A 21,067-nucleotide genomic window follows, 5' to 3' on the forward strand; every position below is an offset into this window, starting at 1 on the left:
ACCTCCCCTGGGACTACTTGCCTTGGTCTTTTCAGTCCTGTCTCTGACCTGGGAGCTTTTCAGGCCTCTATTAGGCTATCTGAAGTCACAAGTGTGATTTTAACGGAGTTTATCTATACATGGCAATCTCTGCACTCAGCGTCGCTGAATGCAGTTAACACACCTGGGCAGCTAGGTGGAGCCAATCTGAATATTAAACATTAGTAACTCCTACATTACTTTATGATCGCACCGTGAAACAGAGCCTGTGACTTCTCTCCCTGCACCTCCGGGATGCGTCGCCAGGTGGGGAGCACTGACCTTGGTTCCCGTGGGATCCCGGGAGGGGCTGTCGAATGCAGAACCCTCTTCCCTTCGTCTAATTTCGGATCCCGGGGCCTGGGAATCGGCACTTTGACTTTGCAAAAGCCGAGGCAGCCTCCCCTGCTTCTGCTGGCAAGAAGCCGGGCGCCGCGCTGGCGGCAGGGGGCGCCGCCGACCTCCGCGCGCGCGCCCTGGAGGGCCGGGGGCCGGGGGCCGGGAGCCGGAAGGGGCGGGCGGCGCGGGGCCTACACAACCGTCCGGAATCTTCCTCCCGGACTCGCCCCGGAGGCCGAGAAGGAGGCGCCAGGCCTCCGGGCAGAGGCCTGGCAGCGCAGCAAGGTAGCACCGGGGCCGCGGCGCGCTCCTCCAGGTAGGCCTGCGCCGCTGGGCCGGCACCGTCTGCGGATCGGAGGAAGCCGCACGCCAGCTCCCGGGTCTGGGCAGCCGCGGTCCGCGTGGTGCAGAGCCCCTGCGTGTACCTTCCTGTGTGTCTGCACCGCCCGATAGGGGCGAGCGCAGGGGGCGGGTCCCCAAGAGCGAAATGAGAAGTGCTGGCAGACCCCGGTCGTGCGGGGCCTCGGTGAGATTTCTCTAAGGTCCACCAGGTCTGCCCCAGTGAGCAGCGAGCTGCACAGAACGTGCTCCCAGGGGACGCTGCCAACCTGAAGCAGGGTGGGCACAGGGCTGGCTGTCTGCAGGGCCTGGCAGAGATCCTGGATGGCTGATCTTTTTTGAGCCTGTGAAAATTAACTAGGTCTCAGTTCCTTGTTTGTAAAGTGAAATTAATGATATGCATCTCCCGGTCAAATTTCTGCATACAGAGAACGCGGCACTGGGCGCTCACTAGATGGCAGGAATGACTGCATCAACGTGCAAATTCCAACAGAAACTAAAGTACATTGGCCAAGGTCTGTCCCCTAGCCTATAGATTAGGATGCTGGCCCGCTCATTTTTTCTTAAATTGTAAACAGCCATTTTGGATGAGCAATAAATCATCAAGTTACGATTCGGAAAGGGGTCTTATTCTTTGCTGACTACCCTTTTCTAGGCAAATTCTCAGTAAAATATTCTTAGGAATATTTGGGTTGATTCCTAAGTGGAAAGGACCTAGTCCTTGAGTCACAGCTCTTTCAAGGTGGGGACTGATCTTAAGGTGGGAGGGGCTCAGGTGGAATCAACTGGGGATAGGGAAAAGGGAAGCCAAGTTAGATCAGAGGTTGGTGGGGGCGGGGAGATCTTTATTCTACAAATCTGGGGAGCCAAGCAGTTAAACTTCCTGCGCCCTCTAACAGTTAAAATCTGGCCAATCAGAAGAATCTGCAGATTAGGGCTGGGAGGGGGTTGACCAGTGAAGCCTTTCTGTGAATCAGAATCACCAGGGGTTCTTGTGACCCACCGTAGAGGAAGTGAGAAGCCGGACTTTGGGCAAATTTGAGAGAGATCATGGGAGATGTTTTGGGAATTGGCTGGACACCCTGAGTTCAGTAGCACCTGGGCGTGGTGGGTCCGTTAATGCAGGGGCTACAGGGAAGTGCTTCTGGCTGGGTGGGTGGGCAGGTCTGCCTTTGGGCACTGGGGCAAGTCACTGGGCTTGTCTCCCCCACCATCATCCTGCCTGCCACCACACCTCTTGTTGGACATGCTGAGAATGCCCCTGTCTCTGGGGCCTGGTGACCCTCTGAGTCACCTCCAGCCTGCCCAGGCTGCCTGGAAGTGTTTTAGCTTAGAATTTACCAGACTTTGTTCTCCTTTGTAGGCTTTAAAGATTGGTGCCCTTTTGGGAAAATGAGGCCTCTAATTCCTGGTGTGACAGGAGTAGGACTTGCTGTCCTGAAGCAAGCAAGTCACTAAGCTCAGGTCCTGACTCCTCATTGGGAGAAACTACAGAGATGGAAACCTTAAAATCTGAGAGCAAAAAGAGGGTCCTTCCCTCCTGGATGACATCCCAGGTGACTGAGAGGAGGGTGGTGCCAGTGAAGACCCCCAAGAGGAGGAGAATGGCGGCAGGGTCAGCGGCAGCAGGGTAAGCCAACCTCTGGTCAGGGCGCTCCTGGGGAAGCTCAGGAGGGAAGAGTGCCTCTTAGTGGGCTCAGGCCTGTGGAGTGGGCAGAGTGAGGTGGGTGGAATTTCCCTCCCAGTCTCTGGAGCTCTTAGGAAGGAGGCTGAGCAGTCCCTCAGAGTCGGGTGCCCTCCTCTGGCCCTGTGCAGTTGAGGTCTCCACTCCAGAGCCTTGACTGTCAGCACACACAGGGTGGCTTGGGATACCAGCCAAGCTCTCCAAAATACCAGTTGTCGAAATATTAGTATCTACATTTACAACAGAAATTATAACCTCAAGAGGGCAAGTTCAATGGAGCCAGTCACTGGGCTTCCTGAATGGTGCCTGCTTATCCTGTGGACAGAGCTTTGGGGACAGGTGGATGAACAGCAAGAAGTCGGAAACCATGGGTGGGTTAGTTGAATGATGGTAATGTGCGGGAGGAGGGTGCCAGCTTCAAGCAGGAGGGGACATCCCTGCCACTCTTAGACAGGCCCAGGCCCTCAGCACCCTCCCCTCTGGCTCCTCCTTTTCTGCCCAGCCCCCCTTTATGATTGTTGCAGGCTCTTTAAATGTGTTCATGCCTTCCGGTCTGTTTCAGTCGTCTTGGCCTAAAGGCCCGTATCTACACACGTCCACTATTTGTGTTTCAAGGTGTGACTCTCAGGAGCCGGCCTCGTCCCCAGTCCCAGCTCCTTATTGGGAGTTGGTGGAGGGTGGGAGGCCCTGTGATTGGCACTGGGTGACCAGGAGGAGGAAGTCATGTTCCTGCCCCGAGAAGGGCGCTGTTGTGCTCATCCTTGGTGGGAAGGCCAGGGATGCAGCTCTCTTGCTCTCATTTCCTTCCTCCTATGAGCCTGGAGACCCTCTGTCCCCATTTGTGACTTCAAGTCTTTGTTTCAGAACCCCTGCCATGAAGACTGTGTACTGCATGAATGAAGCAGAAATGGTGGATGTAGCTCTGGGGATCCTGATTGAGGTAAAGTCAGCTGTGTCCCTTTCTGCTCTTATGACCAGAGACTGCATGGACAGAAACCAAGCCAAGGCCCTTGGTCACTGTCAGGGATTCCGCTTCTGCTAGCTGGCTTCTTCCATGTGTTCCTTCCCTTGTTTGTCGCTCAGCTATGCTGACCCTGGCCTTCCCCATGTTGGGTGACCCTTTGGTACTATATACCTGGACCAGGTGTGTGTGAGGGACAGCATGCACCATGACTCTGTGTTGGTATGTGGCAGGGACACAAAATGTTCACCTGATTGTGTTCTCAGAAGGGTCTCAGTTGGTGAAGGGTCTCAGCTGGTCAAGATCCTTCTTGACCCTTGCACCTCTCCTTAGCAGAACGCTGGGGAAGTCATTGGCTTCCTGAAGTAATAAGTGGACCACCTTACAGTTGTATAGCCCTTTACAGTTTATCATGTGTTGTTTTACACGGTGTATTATCTCATTAATCCTGCAATAACACTTGGGGTTTAGTAATTCAGTTACTATTACCCCCAAGAAGCTGGGACTCGGGGTTTCTTAGTTCTGTGACGTAGCCTGGACCCCTTCCATTCTCTCACCCTACATTCCTAGCCACATTTTCCTATTGGTTTCTTCTTCTTTCTGCTCAGCTATTCCTCACACCCCTGCCTGCTGGTCTCCCAAGTTGGTTCTGATTGCTTAAGAACCTGAGGAGTTTGGGGAGGAGTCCGTGGGAGTGGTGCCTGGCCTAGTCACGCACAGTTGCTTCTGGATCTGTCCCGCCTCACTGATGGACGTTGAGCCTGCCATTTCTTCTACTCCACAGTGCCGCAAACAGGAAAAGCCCCGGGAACAGTCACCTCTGGCGGATGCTGATAAGCTGGAGCTCTCCCCCATCTGCTCCGTGTCTCCTCACACAAGTTCTCCTGGGAGCAGCAGTGAGGAAGAGGACGGTGGGAAAGACAGGGCTGCCCGGGGCCTCAGCCCTTCCCAGGGACCGGGGACTTCCAGCTCTACCTGCAGAAGCCCCAGGGAGGCGGAGGAGGAAGATGTGTTGAAATATGTCAGGGAGATATTTTTCAGCTGAGGATAAACTGTTCACTGGACTTTCTTCAGAGAGCTGCTGCGGGGGGCTATGGCCTCCACCCCCACCCCAGGGTGCAGGTGTGGCTATCTGTGCTCCCAGCTTTGCCCCTCGCTGGGCCTGGCATCCTAGACCAGAAGCTCCAGGTGCCCTGGGCCTTCCTGGGGGGCTGCTGTTTCCAGTGGGACAGTGAGAACTCAGAAGTTCCCATTAGAGTTTCTCCTTGTCTGGCACAGAGGGTTGGAATCCCAATCGTCAGTCTTCAACATTCTAAAGAAAATGAGGCCACAGGATCCAGCTTTTAAGAACCAAAGAGACAATAATGTTCAAGGAAAAGCATGGCTACTGAGTAACTGGTTCCTAGGCTTTGGTCAGCATGATCCCTCCTCATCAGAGGGGCGAGGGCCAGCCTGGCAGACACACAAGCTGCCCGCAGTTCCCGCTCCACCCGGGAACGTGAGGCTTTCCGTGCAAAGACTGGCAACCAGGCCGGCCTCCCTGAGCTGCCGCCTCTCTTCCACCTGGCAGCTTCTACCTTGTTCCTGGGCAGGTTTAAAGCGAGAATGGATTGGGAGCCCAGAGACACTAAGGATAAAAGATCACACCAGAGTCCATGTTTCTGCCTCTGTATTCAATGTGGCTTTGGAAAGGCATAGAATGAGTAAATCGTTGCCATACAGGTGCCAGAAATACACAGAGTTCTCCAATGCATGGGTTGTGGTGCTTCTGTCTTTTCCAGTTCTGAGTGGAGATGAGAGGGGACATAGCCTCTGTGTGTGGATCCATTTGGTCTAGTCTACCTTCTCCGGCCCAAAGATCTGGTGCATCCTGCCCCACCCTCCAGAGTCACAATGATAAGAGTGCTTGCTAGCTGACTCCTGCTCTGTCCTTTGTGGAGGGACCTTCCAAACCTCTAATTTTTTTTGCGCCATGTGTGTTCTGTCTTTATTGGATCCCTTGGGGGCCATTCCTGGGCCATGGGGATGGAGTCCCAGTGAGGGGCTCATTGCAGCAAGCCACTCATCACTGAGGGAGGAGCGAAGATCCTAACCAGAGCCTGAGGGACACTAGGTGCTTTTACATAATGGTCCTATTTGTTCCCATAAACTGTCACTAGTTAAAGTTTGGCAGTCTTACAGATCAACCTGCAAATCTGGCTTCATGACAGGAATCTTCACCTCCATACCCTCGTGAAGTTAGAGGAAGAACTGCCCAGATGGGTTAAATAAAGCAGGAATTCATGTGGCAGTGAGCCATGTGATTTTAGGACGTCCTCAGAAGTCCTAATGTAGAGACAATCCTACACTAAGAAGCCGCAGGTGGCCCTGTCCTTACTGCCTTGGTCTCCTTGACACTGGGGTCCCACCTGCTCTGCAGAGTTCCATCTCCTGGAGCTTGAGAGCAGCATTAGCTATGAACAAGGTGGCGGAGAAGACGTGCCAGCCTCTGGTTCTCCGGCTCTTCTCCGAGCATAGTGAGAACTAGCCCTCGCAATCACTCAGGCCTTTAGGTAGGTCTAACAGCTCTCCAGCTGGCACTTGTCCTTCTTGGCCCTTGGAGGGAACACAACCGTGGCCATAAGTAAGAGAACAAGTAAAGTCTGGGCCAGGCCCAGAGCTAGGAAGCCAGGCCCCAGGAGAGAGAGGCTGACCCACCTCCACACATAGGAGAGGAAGAGGCCCAAGCCACCAGCTAGCAGCACGGAGGACGCTGCCAAGAAGCTCACTGCCAGCTGCCACTCCCCCTCGTCACCATTGCACCAGGCGAGGAGGAGAGTCAGGGGGACAAAGAGTGTGAGGACCAGGGCACCATACACACCAAGCCTGGCCAGGGCCAGGCCAACCTGAGACACACCCCAGGCCTCCAGCTCAGGGAAGTGGAGACACTGGAGGGAGCCAGTGTCCTCATTCCACAGGCAGAAGTTGTAGAAGCCGATTCTCAGGTTGGGCAGGTCCGCGAGGTTGCCAGCCTTCCAGAGGAGAGCGTAGAACAGCAGGGAGATGACCACAGCCACCAGGATCATGATGCCCACGAAGAGCAGATGGTCGCCCCGCAGGGGCCTGGGGATGGCCATCGCTCCCCCGCTTTGCAGGGGACCTGAAGGGAAGTCACACCAGTGAGTGTCCAGCTCTCCCTCTGCTCGCACCCTGCATCTTCACAGGCTCGCAAACTCATCCTCACCCACCCTACCAGGACAGGAAGTCCCAGGAAACCTATGGCCAGGACCTACTCATGAGTGATCATCTGCCCCTTGGGTTTGAGGTCAGGAGGAAAAGTCTCTTCAGGCTGCTGTGAAATCCTGAAATGTCCCCACTGAAGTGCCCTTGGGTTAAAGGATTTTCTACAGCTTAAATGCCAGAAGCCGTTGGAAGCATTCCTGAGGGAACTTCTCATCCTTATGGTGGGTGGGTTTGACGGTGGAGGACAGGGTCACTGTCAGCAGGGTCCTGAAGGTGGAGGAAGGTGTGGAAGAACTGTGGAGCCATGGCTCTCACTGTAGCTATGACAACCACCTGGAGAGCCATAAAAGCCACACATCAATTGAATCTGCACTTCTGCACTTGGGGTGGGCACTGGTGTGTTTTCAAAGCTCTGAAACACTGGGATGTGAGCCTAGGCCGAGGACCACTGCCAGCCCCTCTCTCTAATGTCACCTGCCCTGCTTTGAGAACTCAGTACTGGGACACACATGATGTCACCTGCTGATGAAATCCCATGCCAGCATTCATTACTATGAAAACATCTACAAATTTTTTTTCTGAAAACAACAGTAATATATACTAGTTCTAGAACATTTAGAACTAGTAATATATACTAGTTCTAGAACATGTTTTAAAAGAAAAAAAAAAGCCCTTTTATCCCATCACACACACAGAACCAACCCAACCACTATTAATATTTCAGTAATATTTTCATATATATTGATGTATTTTAAAATAACCATTGTGTAGAACATAATACTTTTTTCACTGAATAGTCCGAGTTACCGAGTTACCCATTACACTAGCAATTGATAAGTCATCTCCATTTTTCTCCATTGTGATAGTGAAGATGCTTGTAGGAATCTTGTTTGGAATCTAATTTTTCCTTGGGTTAGCCATCTAGAAGGGCCATCACAGTCAAGGTAAGCGCATCATAGTGATCCTGCAGCATCTTGCCAGATTGACCTATTGAGACTTGCTAATTGCAGTCCTTCTAGGTATATATAAAAGTGCCCAGGGGCTGGGGTTGTGGCTCAGTGGTAAGAGCGCTTGCCTAGCATGTGTGAGGCACTGGGTTCAGTTCTCAGCACCACATATGAGTAAGTTAATTAATGAAATAAAGGTTCATCAACAACTAAAAAATATTTTTAAAAAGTAAAATAAAAGTACCCATTTCATTATACTCATTATTTGAAAAAAATTTTTTCTTTCTACTATTTTACTCAGAAGAGTGTATTCAAATTGGCCTCTAAAACAGTAGCTTGCACCCCGGGGCTTCATCTGTGCCCATTTTCCACATGAGTAAACCAGCTGTTTATATCAGGAGTGGGGAGGGATGCAGAGCTGCAAACTGTGTGAGACGCACGCACTGGAGCCCAGATACCAAGTGGTGCCCTGTGAGGCGTGCCCAGGAGTGCCAAGCGGGGTCCAGCAGTAAAGTGATGGCAGCCACTGGTGACCTGGGGAGAACCCAGAGACCCTAGGGATCAGCTCCTCAGGGGGCCCATTGGGGAGCAGCCCCCCTTTCCCACAGCTACCTGATTCTATATGGCACATTTGTTCTGCAGAATCAGAAAGGGACCAAGTGGAACAAGGCTCACAGAGAGGGCAGCTGCATTCAAAGGACCTAGAAATGAGAATAGGGATTCATCGGAGCCTTGGACAGAGACGTGGTGGTGAGCAAGCCCTTGTCAGGATAGGGAGCACCTGAATCTGTGCTGCCTCCCCAAGTACTGGGCAGCCCCGAGCAGCCTGCTCTGCTCCCAGATTGGTATGGAATCCCAATTGTCTGTTTTATTCAGCTTCCAACGTTCTAGAGAAAATGAGGCCATGGAATCCAACTTTTAAGAACCAAAGAGACAACAATGTTCAAGGAAAAGCATGGCTGCTGAATAACGGTGGTTCCTAAGCGTTCGTCAGCATGATCCCTCTCCAACAGCAGCCCTCGCCCCTCCAGCCAGTCTCGAAGACAACAGCTCCAGCCTGTGCCTTCCTTCCCTCCAGAACATTCTCAAGGTATTTTGCATGGTTTTGCATACTTAACAAATTTAGTAACAGCGTACACTTACATTTCTAATGGGTTTGGGTATTTCGGGAAGTGGGATGGATTTCTAGGGTGGGGACCTGATCTACACTGCTGTGCTACAGAAAATAAGGCCCGGGAACAAAGCAGGATGGGAGAGAGGGTACTGTTTAAATGCCTCCTCCCATTTCTCCGGTTCGAATCCTAGTTCAATCGACTTCCAAAGACCATTATCATGAAACATTTTTGACTTGAAGACAGAACACAACTTAACAAAAATTCCGTGGCTCTTCAGAAGAGAGCGTTTGTCAGCCACCTCACGCTGCAGCTCCTGCCAGAGGCAGGGAGCCTGTTTTTAACTTCCTCATTTTTTTTTTTCCCAGTGGACTTTTAGAGGTTTCAGATGGAGAGTGAAGCAAAATAAAACTGGAGCCAAGAAATGTAGGCCCAGGCGTGTGGAGGAGGTGGCTTGCTTCTCCTCCTCAGCTCTGGATGTGTGCAGTCAGGTCCCGCTCCCGTGGCCAGGGCTGGAGGCTCTCTGCCATCTGCTTCCACTTAGAACTTGAACTTGAACTTGCAGTCTTCCACTGAGCCGCAGCTCCTCTCTGTCCTCCATTCTCGCTTTGCGTGGCCCAGCGTCTGCTCAGGCGGCGTCCACCCTCAGCCACTCCCCAGCTCCCAAAGTCCCACCTGACTCTGCCTCTCTCACACCTTCTGTGCTTCCTGAGCATTCCTGAACGGACTTCATCATGGACACGGGAGGAACTTTTTTTTTTTGGAATGAATGAATAAATGAAAACGCGCTTGGTGTCCTTGTATTTCACTGTCATGTGTTACGTCCACATTGTAACCAGACAGTGGAGTTTCTCGAGTGAGGGGTCATCTTCTTGTCCCACCCATTCCCAGCACAGTGCCCGGATGGTCCATTTGTGCTTCCTACTGGAAATACGCAGATTTTAGGAACCGGGTCCCCACAGGCTGGAGGCTGGTCTTGCTTTTCCTAAACATTTGGCATGACAGTGTCAGGATATGCGGTTGGAAACCCATGACACTCACTGCTCCCCCTGCCCCAAAGTCTGCCCTGTTTCTTTCACTTTTTAACAATCCTGGTGATCCTGTTCTCACGACAATGAGCTTTTTAATTCCTTTTAATGACCAGCCAGTGCTTCCTTCAAAGGGCAAAAGGGTAGACTGCTGAGTCATCGTAGCCATTTTTAGATGAGCTTTTTCCTGTTTATAAGTAGTACATGCCAATTGCCGAAAACTAGAAAATATGGGAAAGTGTAGAAAAAAGACTAAAACCCTTCTGTAACTCCTGGTCATAGCAGCAGCCACCCTTGGCGCTCTGCAAGGTTGTTTTATAAGTTAGGATCACATAAATATACGTTTGCATTCCACTTTGTGAACATCATTGTACAATAAATGTTTCCCTATATTCTAGAAATGTTTCCTAAATGACACTTTTAAGGGCTTCATATAGCCATCTCAGAGCTTAAAGTGTTTATAAACTGTATTTTATAACATTATTTTATAATACTATAATGTTAACATAACTATGTGAATTAATTTATCCTCCCAGCAGCAGGGTAAGAGAATGCTTATCTGGTTTTTTTATTTTTCTCCCAACTTTTTTTTTTTTTTTCTTTTCTTTTCCAGAGACATGGTGTCACTGTGCTGTCTCAGGCTGGCCTTGAATCTTGGGCTCAAATTGTCATCCTGCTGCAGCCTCCCAAGAGCTGGAACTACAGGCACGTGCCATTGTCCCCAAGAATGCTTGTTCCCTAGAATTGCATATTCTTGAGTACTTTAGTCTTAGATAGTGACAGATGACTCGTTATTTTCTTTCAGAGTTAGTAAAGTTCCATATTTTCAAGTAATGACCACCTATATTTCTTCTTTTATGAAGGGCTATTCTTTTGCTTAAAAAAATCATTTTGAGTATGTGTGGCCCTGGGTTTGATCCAGAACACCACACGCACATGCACACACACAAATCATTTCAAGTTTTACTTTTCATTTGTCAGTCTGAGACCTTTCTAAGTAAAGACTGTTCACATTTTGCCACCATAAATGTCATAGTAAAGCAAAGTTCTTTTGCTGCACCAGGACCTCTGGACTGCTTCTCTGTCCTGATTCTTTGCCTCTGGTTGGTTGGTTTGTTTTCTTTCTCAGTTTCTACGTGTAAGTTTTCCTTTTTTGTACCTGGGATTGAGCCCAGGGGAGCTTAACCACTGAGCCATGTCTCCAGCCCCTTTTTGTTTTTTTTAATAGACACAGTCTCACTGAGTTGCGCAGGGCCTCCATAAGTTGCTCAAGTTGGCTTTGAACTTGTGATCCTCCTGCCTCAGCCTCCCAAGCCGCTGGGATTACAGGTGTGCGCCACCGCACCTCGCTAAATACAAGTTTTCGACAAGGTCCTCTCTCCATCGGATGCATCATCCAAGTCTTCGGCTCCAGGAGTCGAATACTCTGGGACCACTTGAGAGCGGGGACACTGGATGTGGTGACGGCTGAGGTGAGAGCAGCAGTCTCTTCCCCTGCCCTGGCACCACCCAGGCATTGCCACCAAGGCCTCGAAGTCCGCCCTGGAACTTGTATGTTTTCATTTTGTTGAAAGAATGGAAGCTTAAAAGAAAAAAATAGGGGAGTCCTTAGGATCTTATCAGTTATAAATTCACCTCCTGGCCTTTCTTTTTATGAACAATTTCAGAAAGCCACAGGGAAGCAGAGGAGAGAGCTTGTCTTGAGAGTCTCTTCAGCTAGTGGGAGGGAACTGAGAAGGAATCTAATTTGTTGAGGGCTTGTTAATAATTTAAAACAGACCTCAACGTTTCTTGAGCATTTATTATGTGCCAAGCACTTAGCAGGTATTCTTTTCTTTTTTTTTTTTTTATTGTAAACAAATGGGATACATGATGTTTCTCTGTTTGTACATGGCGTAAAGGCATACCATTTGTGTAATCATAAATTTACATAGGGTAATGTTGGTTGATTATTTTTTCCCTTCCCCCCACCTCTCCAACCCCTCTTTTCCCTCTATACAGTCCTTCCTTCCCCCATTCTTGCCCCCCTCCCTAACCCTAACTCTAACCCTAACACTAACCCCTCCCACGCCCCATTATGTATCATCATCCACTTATCAGCGAGATCATTCTTCCTTTGGTTTTTTGAGATTGGCTTATCTCACTTAGCATGATATTCTCCAATTTCATCCATTTGCCTACAAATGCCATAATTTTATCATTCTTTATGGTTGAGTAATATTCCATTGTATATATATGCCACAGTTTCTTTATCCATTCATCAACTGAAGGGCATCTAGGTTGGTTCCACAATCTGGCTATGGTGAATTGAGCACCAATGAACATTGATGTGGCTGTATCTCTGTAATATGCTGATTGTAAGTCCTTTGGGTATAGGCCAAGGAGTGGGATAGCTGGGTCAAATGGTAGTTCCATTCCAAGTTTTCTAAGGAATCTCCATACTGCTTTCCAGAGTGGCTGCACTAATTTGCAATCCCACCAGCAATGTATGAGTGTACCTTTCTCCCCACATCCTCGCCAACACCTGTTGTTGCTTGTATTCTTGATAATCGCCATTCTAATTGGGGTGAGATGGAATCTTAGGGTGGTTTTGATTTGCATTTCTCTTATTACTAGAGATGTTGAACATTTTTCCATATGTTTGTTGATTGTTTGTAGGTCTTCTTCTGTGAAGTGTCTGTTCATTTCCTTAGACCATTTGTCGATTGGGTTATTTGTAGTCTTGGTGTTCAGTTTTTTGAGTTCTTTATAGATTCTGGAGATTAGTGCTCTATCTGAAGTATGATTGGCAAAGATTTTCTCCCACTCTGTAGGCTCTTTCTTTGCATTGCTGATAGTTTCCTTTGCTGAGAGAAAGCGTTTTAGTTTGAATCTATCCCAGTTGTTGATTCTTGCTTTTATTTCTTGTGCTATGGGAGTCCTGTTGAGGAAGTCTGGTCCTAAGCTGACATGTTGAAGCTCTGGACCTACTTTTTCTTCTATAAGATGCAGGGTCTCTGGTCTGATTCTGAGGTCCTTAATCCATTTTGAGTTTAGTTTTGTGCATGGTGAGAGATATGGGTTTAGTTTCATTCTGTTGCATATGGATTTCCAATTCTCCCAGCACCATTTGTTGAAGAGGCTATCTTTTCTCCATTGCATATTTTTGGCCCCTTTGTCTAGTATGATAAAATTGTATTTATTTGGGTTTGTGTCTGTGTCCTCTATTCTGTACCATTGATCTACCTGTCTATTTTGGTACCAATACCATGCCGTTTTTGTTACTATTGCTTTGTAGTATAGTTGAAGTTCTGGTATTGCAATACCCCCTGCTTCATTTTTCCTGCGAAGGATTGCTTTAGCAATTCTGGGTTTCTTATTCTTCCAGATGAATTTCATGATTGCTTGTTCTATTTCTGTAAGATACATCATTGGGATTTTAATTGGAATTGCATTGAATTCTGTATAGCACTTTTGGTAGTATGGCCATTTTGACAATATTAATTCTGCCTATCCAGGAACGTGGGAGATCTTTCCATCTTCTAAGGTGTTCTTTAGTTTCTTTCTTTAGTGTTCTGTAGTTCTCACTGTAGAGGTCTTTCACCTCTTTTGTGAGATTGATTCCCAAGTATTTTATTTTTTTCGAGGCTATTGTGAATGGGGTAGTTTTCCTAATTTCTCTTTCTGAAGATTCATCACTTGTGTATAAAAATGCGTTAGATTTATGAGCATTGATCTTATATCCCGCTACTTTACTAAATTCACTTATGAGTTCTAAGAGTTTTCTGGTGGAATTTCCTGGTTCCTCTAAGTATATAATTACATCATCAGCAAATAGGGATAGTTTGAGTTCTTCTTTTCCTATTCGTATCCCTTTAATTTCTTTGGTCTGTCTAATTGCTCTGGCTAGAGTTTCAAGGACGATATTGAATAGGAGTGGTGAGAGAGGGCATCCCTGCCTTGTTCCAGATTTTAGGGGGAATGCTTTCAGTTTTTCACCATTTAGAATGATATTAGCCATGGGCTTAGCGTAGATGGCCTTTACAATGTTAAGGAACGGCCTTTACAATGTTAAGGAACGTTCATTTCTTGTAACAAGCTGAGAAGGTAGATTGCCTATTTTCATCTCCATTTTCCTGAGGAGAAAGAAGGCCCAGTGAGGCTCAGTAGCTGGCCTTGCTCACATAACCTGTCAGGCTGCCTAGTTTTCTTCACTGTGAGAATAAGAGCCTGCTTCTTCCTGAGCATCTGCCTATTTAGGGCCTGGCTCTTGACCAGCATTATCTCATTGAATCTGCTCAACAACTACATGCAGCTGCTCTTCTTGCTTTCACTTGATAGAGTGGAGACAGTAGGGAATAATGGTGCAGGACATATGCTTTGAAGTTTTGTCTTCCGGGCTCAATTCCCAGCTCTTCCATTTACCAGCTATTGTAACTTTAGTTACATGCCATCCCTAGTTTTCTGATCTGTAAAATGGGTATAATTATAGAACTTATTTTAGAGATATCACAGAAATTAAATGAGGTAATTCAGGCACAACACTTAGAACAGTACCTAGTAATTGTTGCTCAGATTATTCTTATCATAGAGAGGAAACCGAAGCTCAGAGAAGTTGAGCCCAGGGCCAACACAACCTGGGTGAGACTCTAGGGAGACAGAGTGCTGGAGTTCCTTGACAGAGCTGAGCTGCAGGAAGCTGTCCTCATGGATATTTGTAGGTGATGATTCCAGGGGGAGGCCTGGGGACCAACAGGCAGTGGTGACCACCACCACCTGGGTTGTCTCTGTCCTGTTCCTCACTAGTCATGTGGCCTTGGGCAAGTGACATCACACGCTGCTCTGTAACGCATTGGCTGTCACATCCTGCATGGGGCTGTTGTAAGACTGAAATGAGTTCACAGCGGCATAAACGGATCAGTGCCCAGCACATGCCAAGTACCACATGTCCGCTGTGATGGTGACGAGGAAGCAACGATTCCGGGGCACTGAGGAGAGCGTGACCGAGAGATGGCAGGTCGGTGTGTAGCATGAATGGAGCGAGAAGCAGATGACAGAACATGAGAGCAGAAGAAAGTGATAACAACCAGATCTGACTGGGTGCAGGGCCAGGGGGAGTGTTTACTTGCCACAGGAGGCCACCAGCCCTGGCTAAAACCCTGCTGGCTGAACACATTCAAGATCAGCATGTTCCTGGTTTGGGTGTGGCTCTCACAAAAATAAAAAGGGAAGAAGAAAGGGAAATGTGTCACATTTCCTTTGGCAGAAATAAGAGTCTAAGCTCTAATTTTTCACAACTGGGCTACGGCTGTGATTCCTGGATGTCTTTAGCCAGGGCAGCTTCTGGATTTCAGTGTTCTCTGTGGGTGGTCATCCCCACCACAAAGCTTTTCATGGAACGTTGCAATGTTCGGATTTGCTTAATCCTTCCACGTAAATAAAAATAGCTTTACCAGCAGAAATAGAGCTACACCATGAGATGGCAACTTAAACTCGGAAGCATGAGACCAGGCGTGGCATGATAAATCATTGGAATGACTGTTTAAATGAGTCCATTAATATTAACTTGCTAGTTGTTTGTTTTGTTGCTCATTAGCTTTCACTAGTAGATAACCCAGCTGGAAACGAAGGTTACAAAATACTTGGAGAAAAAAAAGTCCTTAAACTTGAACAAATGATGGTAAATTGGGGAACCCATCCCCCTTTGGTTTTTATGGGCAAGTCTCCCCTATCCAGGGTATAGGAGGCTGAGATGCACAGGGCCCAAAGGAGTTGGAGGATCAACAGCACTAGAAGCTAGCTCCGGTTCTCGGTTCTTGGGCTCCAGCACTCTCCTGCAATTCTGAAGAAATCTCTCCACCCTCAGGCCAGGATTTTGTCTTAGGACCCTACTCATGTGCATTTTGGGTGATTCTGGAGCGAGGACCCTGGGGAATCAGGCGCAGGGGAACAACCAGACATCTCCCTATTGAGCTTGCAATCCACATGGGAAGACAGATACCAAACATAATTTAAGAAAGATAATTACATGTTTGAAAAGCTTTAGGAAAGAAACAGGGAAGTGAGGAGGAGAAAGTGGCCCGAAGACCTGATTTTAGATTTGAGAGGGAAGACTGCTCTGCAGAGGAGACATTTGGTTTGACGCCTGAAAGCATTTCTTAATAAGTAATGCTGGAGCAGTTGATAAACTTGCTGGAAAAGAGAGAGGAAAAAAAGAAAACACAAACTACTTTAGATCCTCATCTTATTCTGAAAACCAAAATAAATTTCACATGGATTCAAAACCAAATAGATTGAAAAAATAAATATCTGATTTATGAATGGGAAAAGATATTCTGAACTTAAAAGCAAATTAAAGCTACAAAAATTTGTACAGATTTAGCTACTTAAAAATGTAGATTTCTATATACCCGAAGCACACAACATTAAAAAAAACACATTAAAAAATATTAAATGATGAATACACCTGATGTCTAAAATGTTCATGCAAATAGTTAAGGAAAATATCCATAAAAGCAGACAAGGGAATATTAAGAGATAATCCACAAAAGAATGAAAGGTAGTTAACTAACATGAAAAAACAGTCTATCCCTATCCTAATGTCATCCAAGACATGCCGAGTAACATAACCTATATGTTTCCCTATCGAAACTGTAGATAAAAACACTTGCTGATACCAAGAGTGGTAAAACTGACTTTCTCACTCAATGATGGCAGCTGTAAAAATTTGGAAAAATTCTCTGTGAGGCCAGCAAACAGTCATATCTCTTTGTAATCCCACTTTTATAAATGTATCCTAAGGCAAGAAACAGATATGCAATTGATTTAAATATAGGAATGTTTATCCAAGTGTTACATTGGCAAAAAGTGGGAAGTAACTTGAATACCCAGTATTAGAAGAAAATGAGGACATATCAGGACACTTGGCAACTTTTAGGAAAAGCCGATATGAAATCACACTGGTATGAGCACCTCTATATAAAGATGCACAGGAGAAACAGACTAAGTAATCATTTTAAAATATTAGTGTTAGCTGTTTTTTTCTGGGTGGTTGCATTATAGGCAATGATTTCTTTCTTTTTGCATTAAAAATATAATACCAAAATTATGTGTTATTTTTCAGGCAAAGTACAATTTATAAAAATCATAACCTTAATAATTAGATAAAGTGGGGACTAAGATGGAAAGAAAGTTGACAAAAGGAAATATGTATAAATTTGAAAGAAGACTATCACATGCACTAATTCTCAGAAACAAGATTCTGAGAGGGATGTGTTATAGGAAGATGATACTGAATATGCACTTTAATACCATGAGGTAAGGAGAAAAGAAGGAAATATGCATTTTTCCCCTGACTTAATGAACGCTTTGAATTTAGAGGAGAAGCAGAATGGGAGTTATGAACAAACAGCCACATATAAAAGATCTCAAAATCTCCACCAAGAAAACTAAAATTCCACATGAATTTCCACTGGGGCATGAGAAGCAATCCACTCTAATAACATAGGGTCAAAAAATTTCTTAGATCCTATTATATTCTCTGAGTGAAGAGTACAGATCTTTCTGGCAATCTGAATCTTTAGTGTGTGTTTGAAGGGCTCATGGTGTTTCATAATCACCTCAGAGCAACAGTTGAGCTGCCGCTGGTCAGTGACCCGCAGGGGTTTTGGCTGCTGTTTCTGATGAACAATGTGTCCACATTTATTTGTACAGACAGTGCAAAACCCGGCTGCTCAGTTAGTCTCTGTCGGTCCAACCAGTTCTGCCGGCATCATTTTTGTGGCCAGTGATATACAGGGTGATACTGAAAAGAGTGGAGGGGAGGTCAAAGAATAAAAGGGTAGATGATACTGAGGAGAGGGAGGAAGGAAGGCCACCGACACCTAGCAGTCAATTCTTTCCCGAGGCAGGTTCTAGAATGTGAAATATCTGAGGAGGAGTCTTGTCTGGGGAGGCGGTGGGCCTCTGGGCCAGCTGGGTGCTTGTGGGGTGGTACTTACAACCAGAAGGTGCAGCGCCCCAGGAACACTCCTGAAAAGATGCAACAGGAAATCGGGTTCTGTTGTTGGTTGAATCTTCCCTCTCGCTGACTTTCTAATGTCAGGTTCCAGAAACGAGGGCGAACAGAGAAATGGCAGACAGATGCAGCCCCGAGCTGAGGTCCCACTCATACGCCGTCCTCCCGATGTAAACAGCTCTCTGAACTTTGGTACATTTGTGCTGACTGATGTCACCATCAGCTGATTTCACTTTCGTTTCTTAACTTGCCGGTGGCCCGTGACTTCTCAGAATTAAGAAATGTAAACAACTTGTTCACCGAACACACTACCACACGGGAGCCAGCAAGCCATCTGATTTAAAGACCAGGTAAGGGTCTTGACTGCGTCACAGAGGAACTCCAGGCAGAGAGGAGATGACAACTCTCGGACCTCCAGTGATTTAAACTCCAAGATAAACAACCCAGAAGGGACCTTCAGGATATCTAGTGCAAGCCCCCAGCCTGTGCAGGAGTTGGGGTCTGGGTCATCTCCTGCCCGTTCCTTTGGGTACCAGCATGTCATCTGTTCCCCCTTTTCAGAAATCAGGTTTATAATGACTGACTTCTGTGGACACAAAACTTTGTGTTCTCACTGGGTATGTTTAGGCCCATGTGGGAGCAGTAGGAACATCTATTTGATTTCAAAATAAGAGCAGAACAAAGCTTGTATTTTTGAAACCACAGGAACTTCTAGGCAGAGTTTAAAAATTGCTTCTGGTGCTCAGAAGACCAATGGAACTTTCAACTGGGGCTATGCTTGGTGAAGTCAGTAGATAGATTCAGTACCGCTGAATCCTTCAGGCCCCCTCTTCCTTTCCCTTCACACCTGTGCCCAACTGGTACTTCATTTTGTCAACATCTTATGGATTCTCTTTGCGTCTTTGCGTCTGTACTGCGTTAGATCTCCTATTTCCTGCATCAAAGGCTTGATTCTCTTTGATTTATTCGGTTTTGGTGGAGTGAGTCTCTAGTAACTTCCTGCGAAATGGGTGCACCAGACGTATTTTTTTGAGAACTTGCAAAACTGAAACTATTTTTATTCTATTCTCAAACTTGATCAAAGTTGGACGGAGTACATATAGAATTTGGGGTTAAACTTAATTTTTTAATATAATTTTGAAGATTTTGTTCCATTCCATCTAGCCTTCTTGTGACTGTTGAGAAGTTTGAAGTCATTCTGTTTTCTAGCTTCCAAGCTGGCCTCCTCTCCTATTGTATCCTTTCAGTTTTTGCTATAAAAAAAAAAAAAATAGAAGTTATTTTGGTGAGATTTTGGGGAGGGAACAAAATTAACCAATTTGCCATTTTTAACTGAAAATGTAAAATATTTCTTTCTTATTCTTTGTCTTTCCTTTTATTCCTCCTTTGTTTTCACCCCAGGAGGGCTCTTTTTGCCTTTTCCCCCACTGGTTCTCTCTGGCAGTGTAGTTGGTCTCTGGTTGAGCTTGTTGCTTTTATCAAGCTGGTAAACTCCTCTCCATTACTTACCACCCAAATCTCCAGTGCTTGGAAGGCACCTTTATCCTTGAACGTCCCCACACTCTGTTCCGAGCAAATCTGTCGGGGAGGGCCTGCGTTCTCTGCTCTTATCCCCAACAGGCAAAGTATGGAAGCCACTGCTCTGGAGGTGAGATTAGTGACAGGGCTTACTTCTTTTTGAGCAGGGTGCTGGGACAATAGCCTTTGGTCTTTTGAGATTCCACATAGGGCAAAGGTGACCAGGCTCCAGTACCTCCAGCCTGCTGACCCTGAGGGAGAGCCTATGACGGATGGAGGAAGGATATCCCTGACCTCTTGGTGGCACTTGCTAGGAATTTAGCCTCTGCAACACCAGAGGATGAGAAATGTTGGTGGCCTGCCCCTCCCGGGGAGACACCATTGGCTCTGATGGGGAGCTGGGGAGAGAGGGCTGTCCTGGTGTCCTTGGCTACACAGAGCGGAGCTTCCCTCCTGTTGGGCTAGAGAGAAGGGAAGGAGTGAGTCACAAACCCTCACTGTTCTTAAGGAATTTAGCACATTTTTTTGAGTGAATGTCTCTTCATTTGGTGTGATTTTCAGAAAATTTCCAGTGACTTTAAATAGGTTTTTCTAAAAAATATAAGTTTACCAATTCCCCCCCGGCCACACACTGGGGAGTGGGTGAGGAACTCCTCAGGGTTCCGCTCTAGAACTGGATCTCTTCCCATTATTTAAAAAAAAATTATTTAAAATTAAAGACTTTGTTTTTAAAGAACAGTTTTAGGTTCACAGTGAAATTGAGAGACAAGTCCAGAGATTTTCCCACATAATCCCTACCCATACCCAGGGTTATCTAGGTTTTTTCCTATGTTTATGTTCCAGGAATTTCATAGTTTTGTACTTTACATTTAGGTCCATGGTCCGTTGAGGCAGGTTTTGTGAAGAGTGTAAGGTCTGTGTCTGGATTCTTGTTCCTTTTGTATATGGACGTCCACTTGTTCAGCACCATTTGTTGAAGGGATTGTCTTTGCTGCATTGTCAGGGATCAGTTGATTTTATTTATGTGACTCTTTTTCTGCACACTCTGTTCTGTTCTACTGATCTATTTCTCTATTCTTTTGCCAATACCACACCGTATTACTATAGCTTTATAGTAAGGCTTGAAGCTGGGTAGTGTCAGTTCTCCAACTTTATTCTTCTCTTTCAATATTTTGTTGCCTATTCTGGGCACGTTGCCTTTAAAATCATTAATCTGTGGGATTTCCATTGGAATTGATCTATAGATTAAGTTGGGAAGAGCTGACATCTTGACAATATTTAACTCTCCTATCCATGAACATGGAGTATCTCTAATTTTATGTGGTTTTTTAATTTCTTTTTTTTTAAATTATTTTATTGTAAACAAATGGGATACATGTTGTTTCTCTGTTTGTACATGGCGTAAAGGCATACCATTTGTGTAATCATAAATTTACATAGAGTAATGCTGTTTGATTCATTTTGTTATTTTTTTCCCTTCCCCCCACCCCTCCCACCCCTCTTTTCCCTCTATACAGTCCTTCCTTCCTCCATTCTTGCCCCCCTCCCTAACCCTAACTCTAACCCTAACACTAACCCCTCCCACCCCCCATTATGTGTCATCATCCACTTATTAGCGATATCATTCGTCCTTTGGTTTTTTGAGATTGGCTTATCTCACTTAGCATGATATTCTCCAATTTCATCCATTTGCCTGCAAATGCCATAATTTTATCATTCTTTATGGCTGAGTAATATTCCATTGTATATATATACCACAGTTTCTTTATCCATTCATCAATTGAAGGACATCTAGGTTGGTTCCACAATCTGGCTATTGTGAACTGAGCAGTTAGCTATGAACATTGATGTGGCTGTATCTCTGTAATATGCTGATTTTAAGTCCTTTGGGTATAGGCCAAGG

General features: G+C 46.3%; 2 protein-coding genes across 3 annotated transcripts; one reads left to right on the forward strand and one right to left on the reverse strand.

The window, feature by feature from the left end:
• The first annotated feature begins 164 nt into the window (after positions 1-164).
• Cyren (cell cycle regulator of NHEJ) lies at positions 165-10,760 on the forward strand. Of its 2 annotated transcripts, none has more exons than XM_047560499.1 (5): positions 165-285; positions 2,060-2,326; positions 3,245-3,320; positions 4,126-8,600; positions 10,264-10,760. In XM_047560499.1, the coding sequence occupies exons 2-4, from the start codon at positions 2,193-2,195 to the stop codon at positions 4,384-4,386; spliced, it is 471 nt and encodes a 156-aa protein (XP_047416455.1). In that variant the 5' UTR covers positions 165-285; positions 2,060-2,192; the 3' UTR covers positions 4,387-8,600; positions 10,264-10,760. The 2 variants fall into 2 exon arrangements, with proteins under 2 accessions (XP_047416455.1, XP_047416454.1); XM_047560498.1 differs by lacking the exon at positions 165-285 and adding an exon at positions 502-673 and having other exon boundaries at positions 10,264-10,759.
• On the reverse strand, positions 4,994-18,048 carry Tmem140 (transmembrane protein 140). The gene is made up of 2 exons (XM_047560497.1): positions 17,630-18,048; positions 4,994-6,480 (listed from the first exon to the last, which is right to left on the reverse strand). Exon 2 carries the CDS (start codon positions 6,455-6,457, stop codon positions 5,900-5,902), a length of 558 nt encoding a protein of 185 aa, XP_047416453.1. The 5' UTR covers positions 6,458-6,480; positions 17,630-18,048; the 3' UTR covers positions 4,994-5,899.
• Positions 18,049-21,067: the final 3,019 nt, after the last annotated feature.

This window comes from Sciurus carolinensis, chromosome 8 (genome assembly GCF_902686445.1).
Source record: "Sciurus carolinensis chromosome 8, mSciCar1.2, whole genome shotgun sequence".
NCBI classification, from domain to species: Eukaryota; Metazoa; Chordata; class Mammalia; order Rodentia; family Sciuridae; genus Sciurus; species Sciurus carolinensis.

Excerpts from the sequence above, each read along its gene's own strand:
- Cyren (XM_047560499.1), top strand. The coding sequence starts at position 2,193 with ATGGAAACCTTAAAATCTGAGAGCAAAAAGAGGGTCCTTCCCTCCTGG. Across the intron at positions 2,327-3,244 it reads GCAGGGTCAGCGGCAGCAGG|AACCCCTGCCATGAAGACTG; the intron begins GTAAGCCAACCT and ends TCTTTGTTTCAG. Across the intron at positions 3,321-4,125 it reads CTCTGGGGATCCTGATTGAG|TGCCGCAAACAGGAAAAGCC; the intron begins GTAAAGTCAGCT and ends TCTACTCCACAG.
- Tmem140 (XM_047560497.1), bottom strand. The coding sequence starts at position 6,457 with ATGGCCATCCCCAGGCCCCTGCGGGGCGACCATCTGCTCTTCGTGGGC.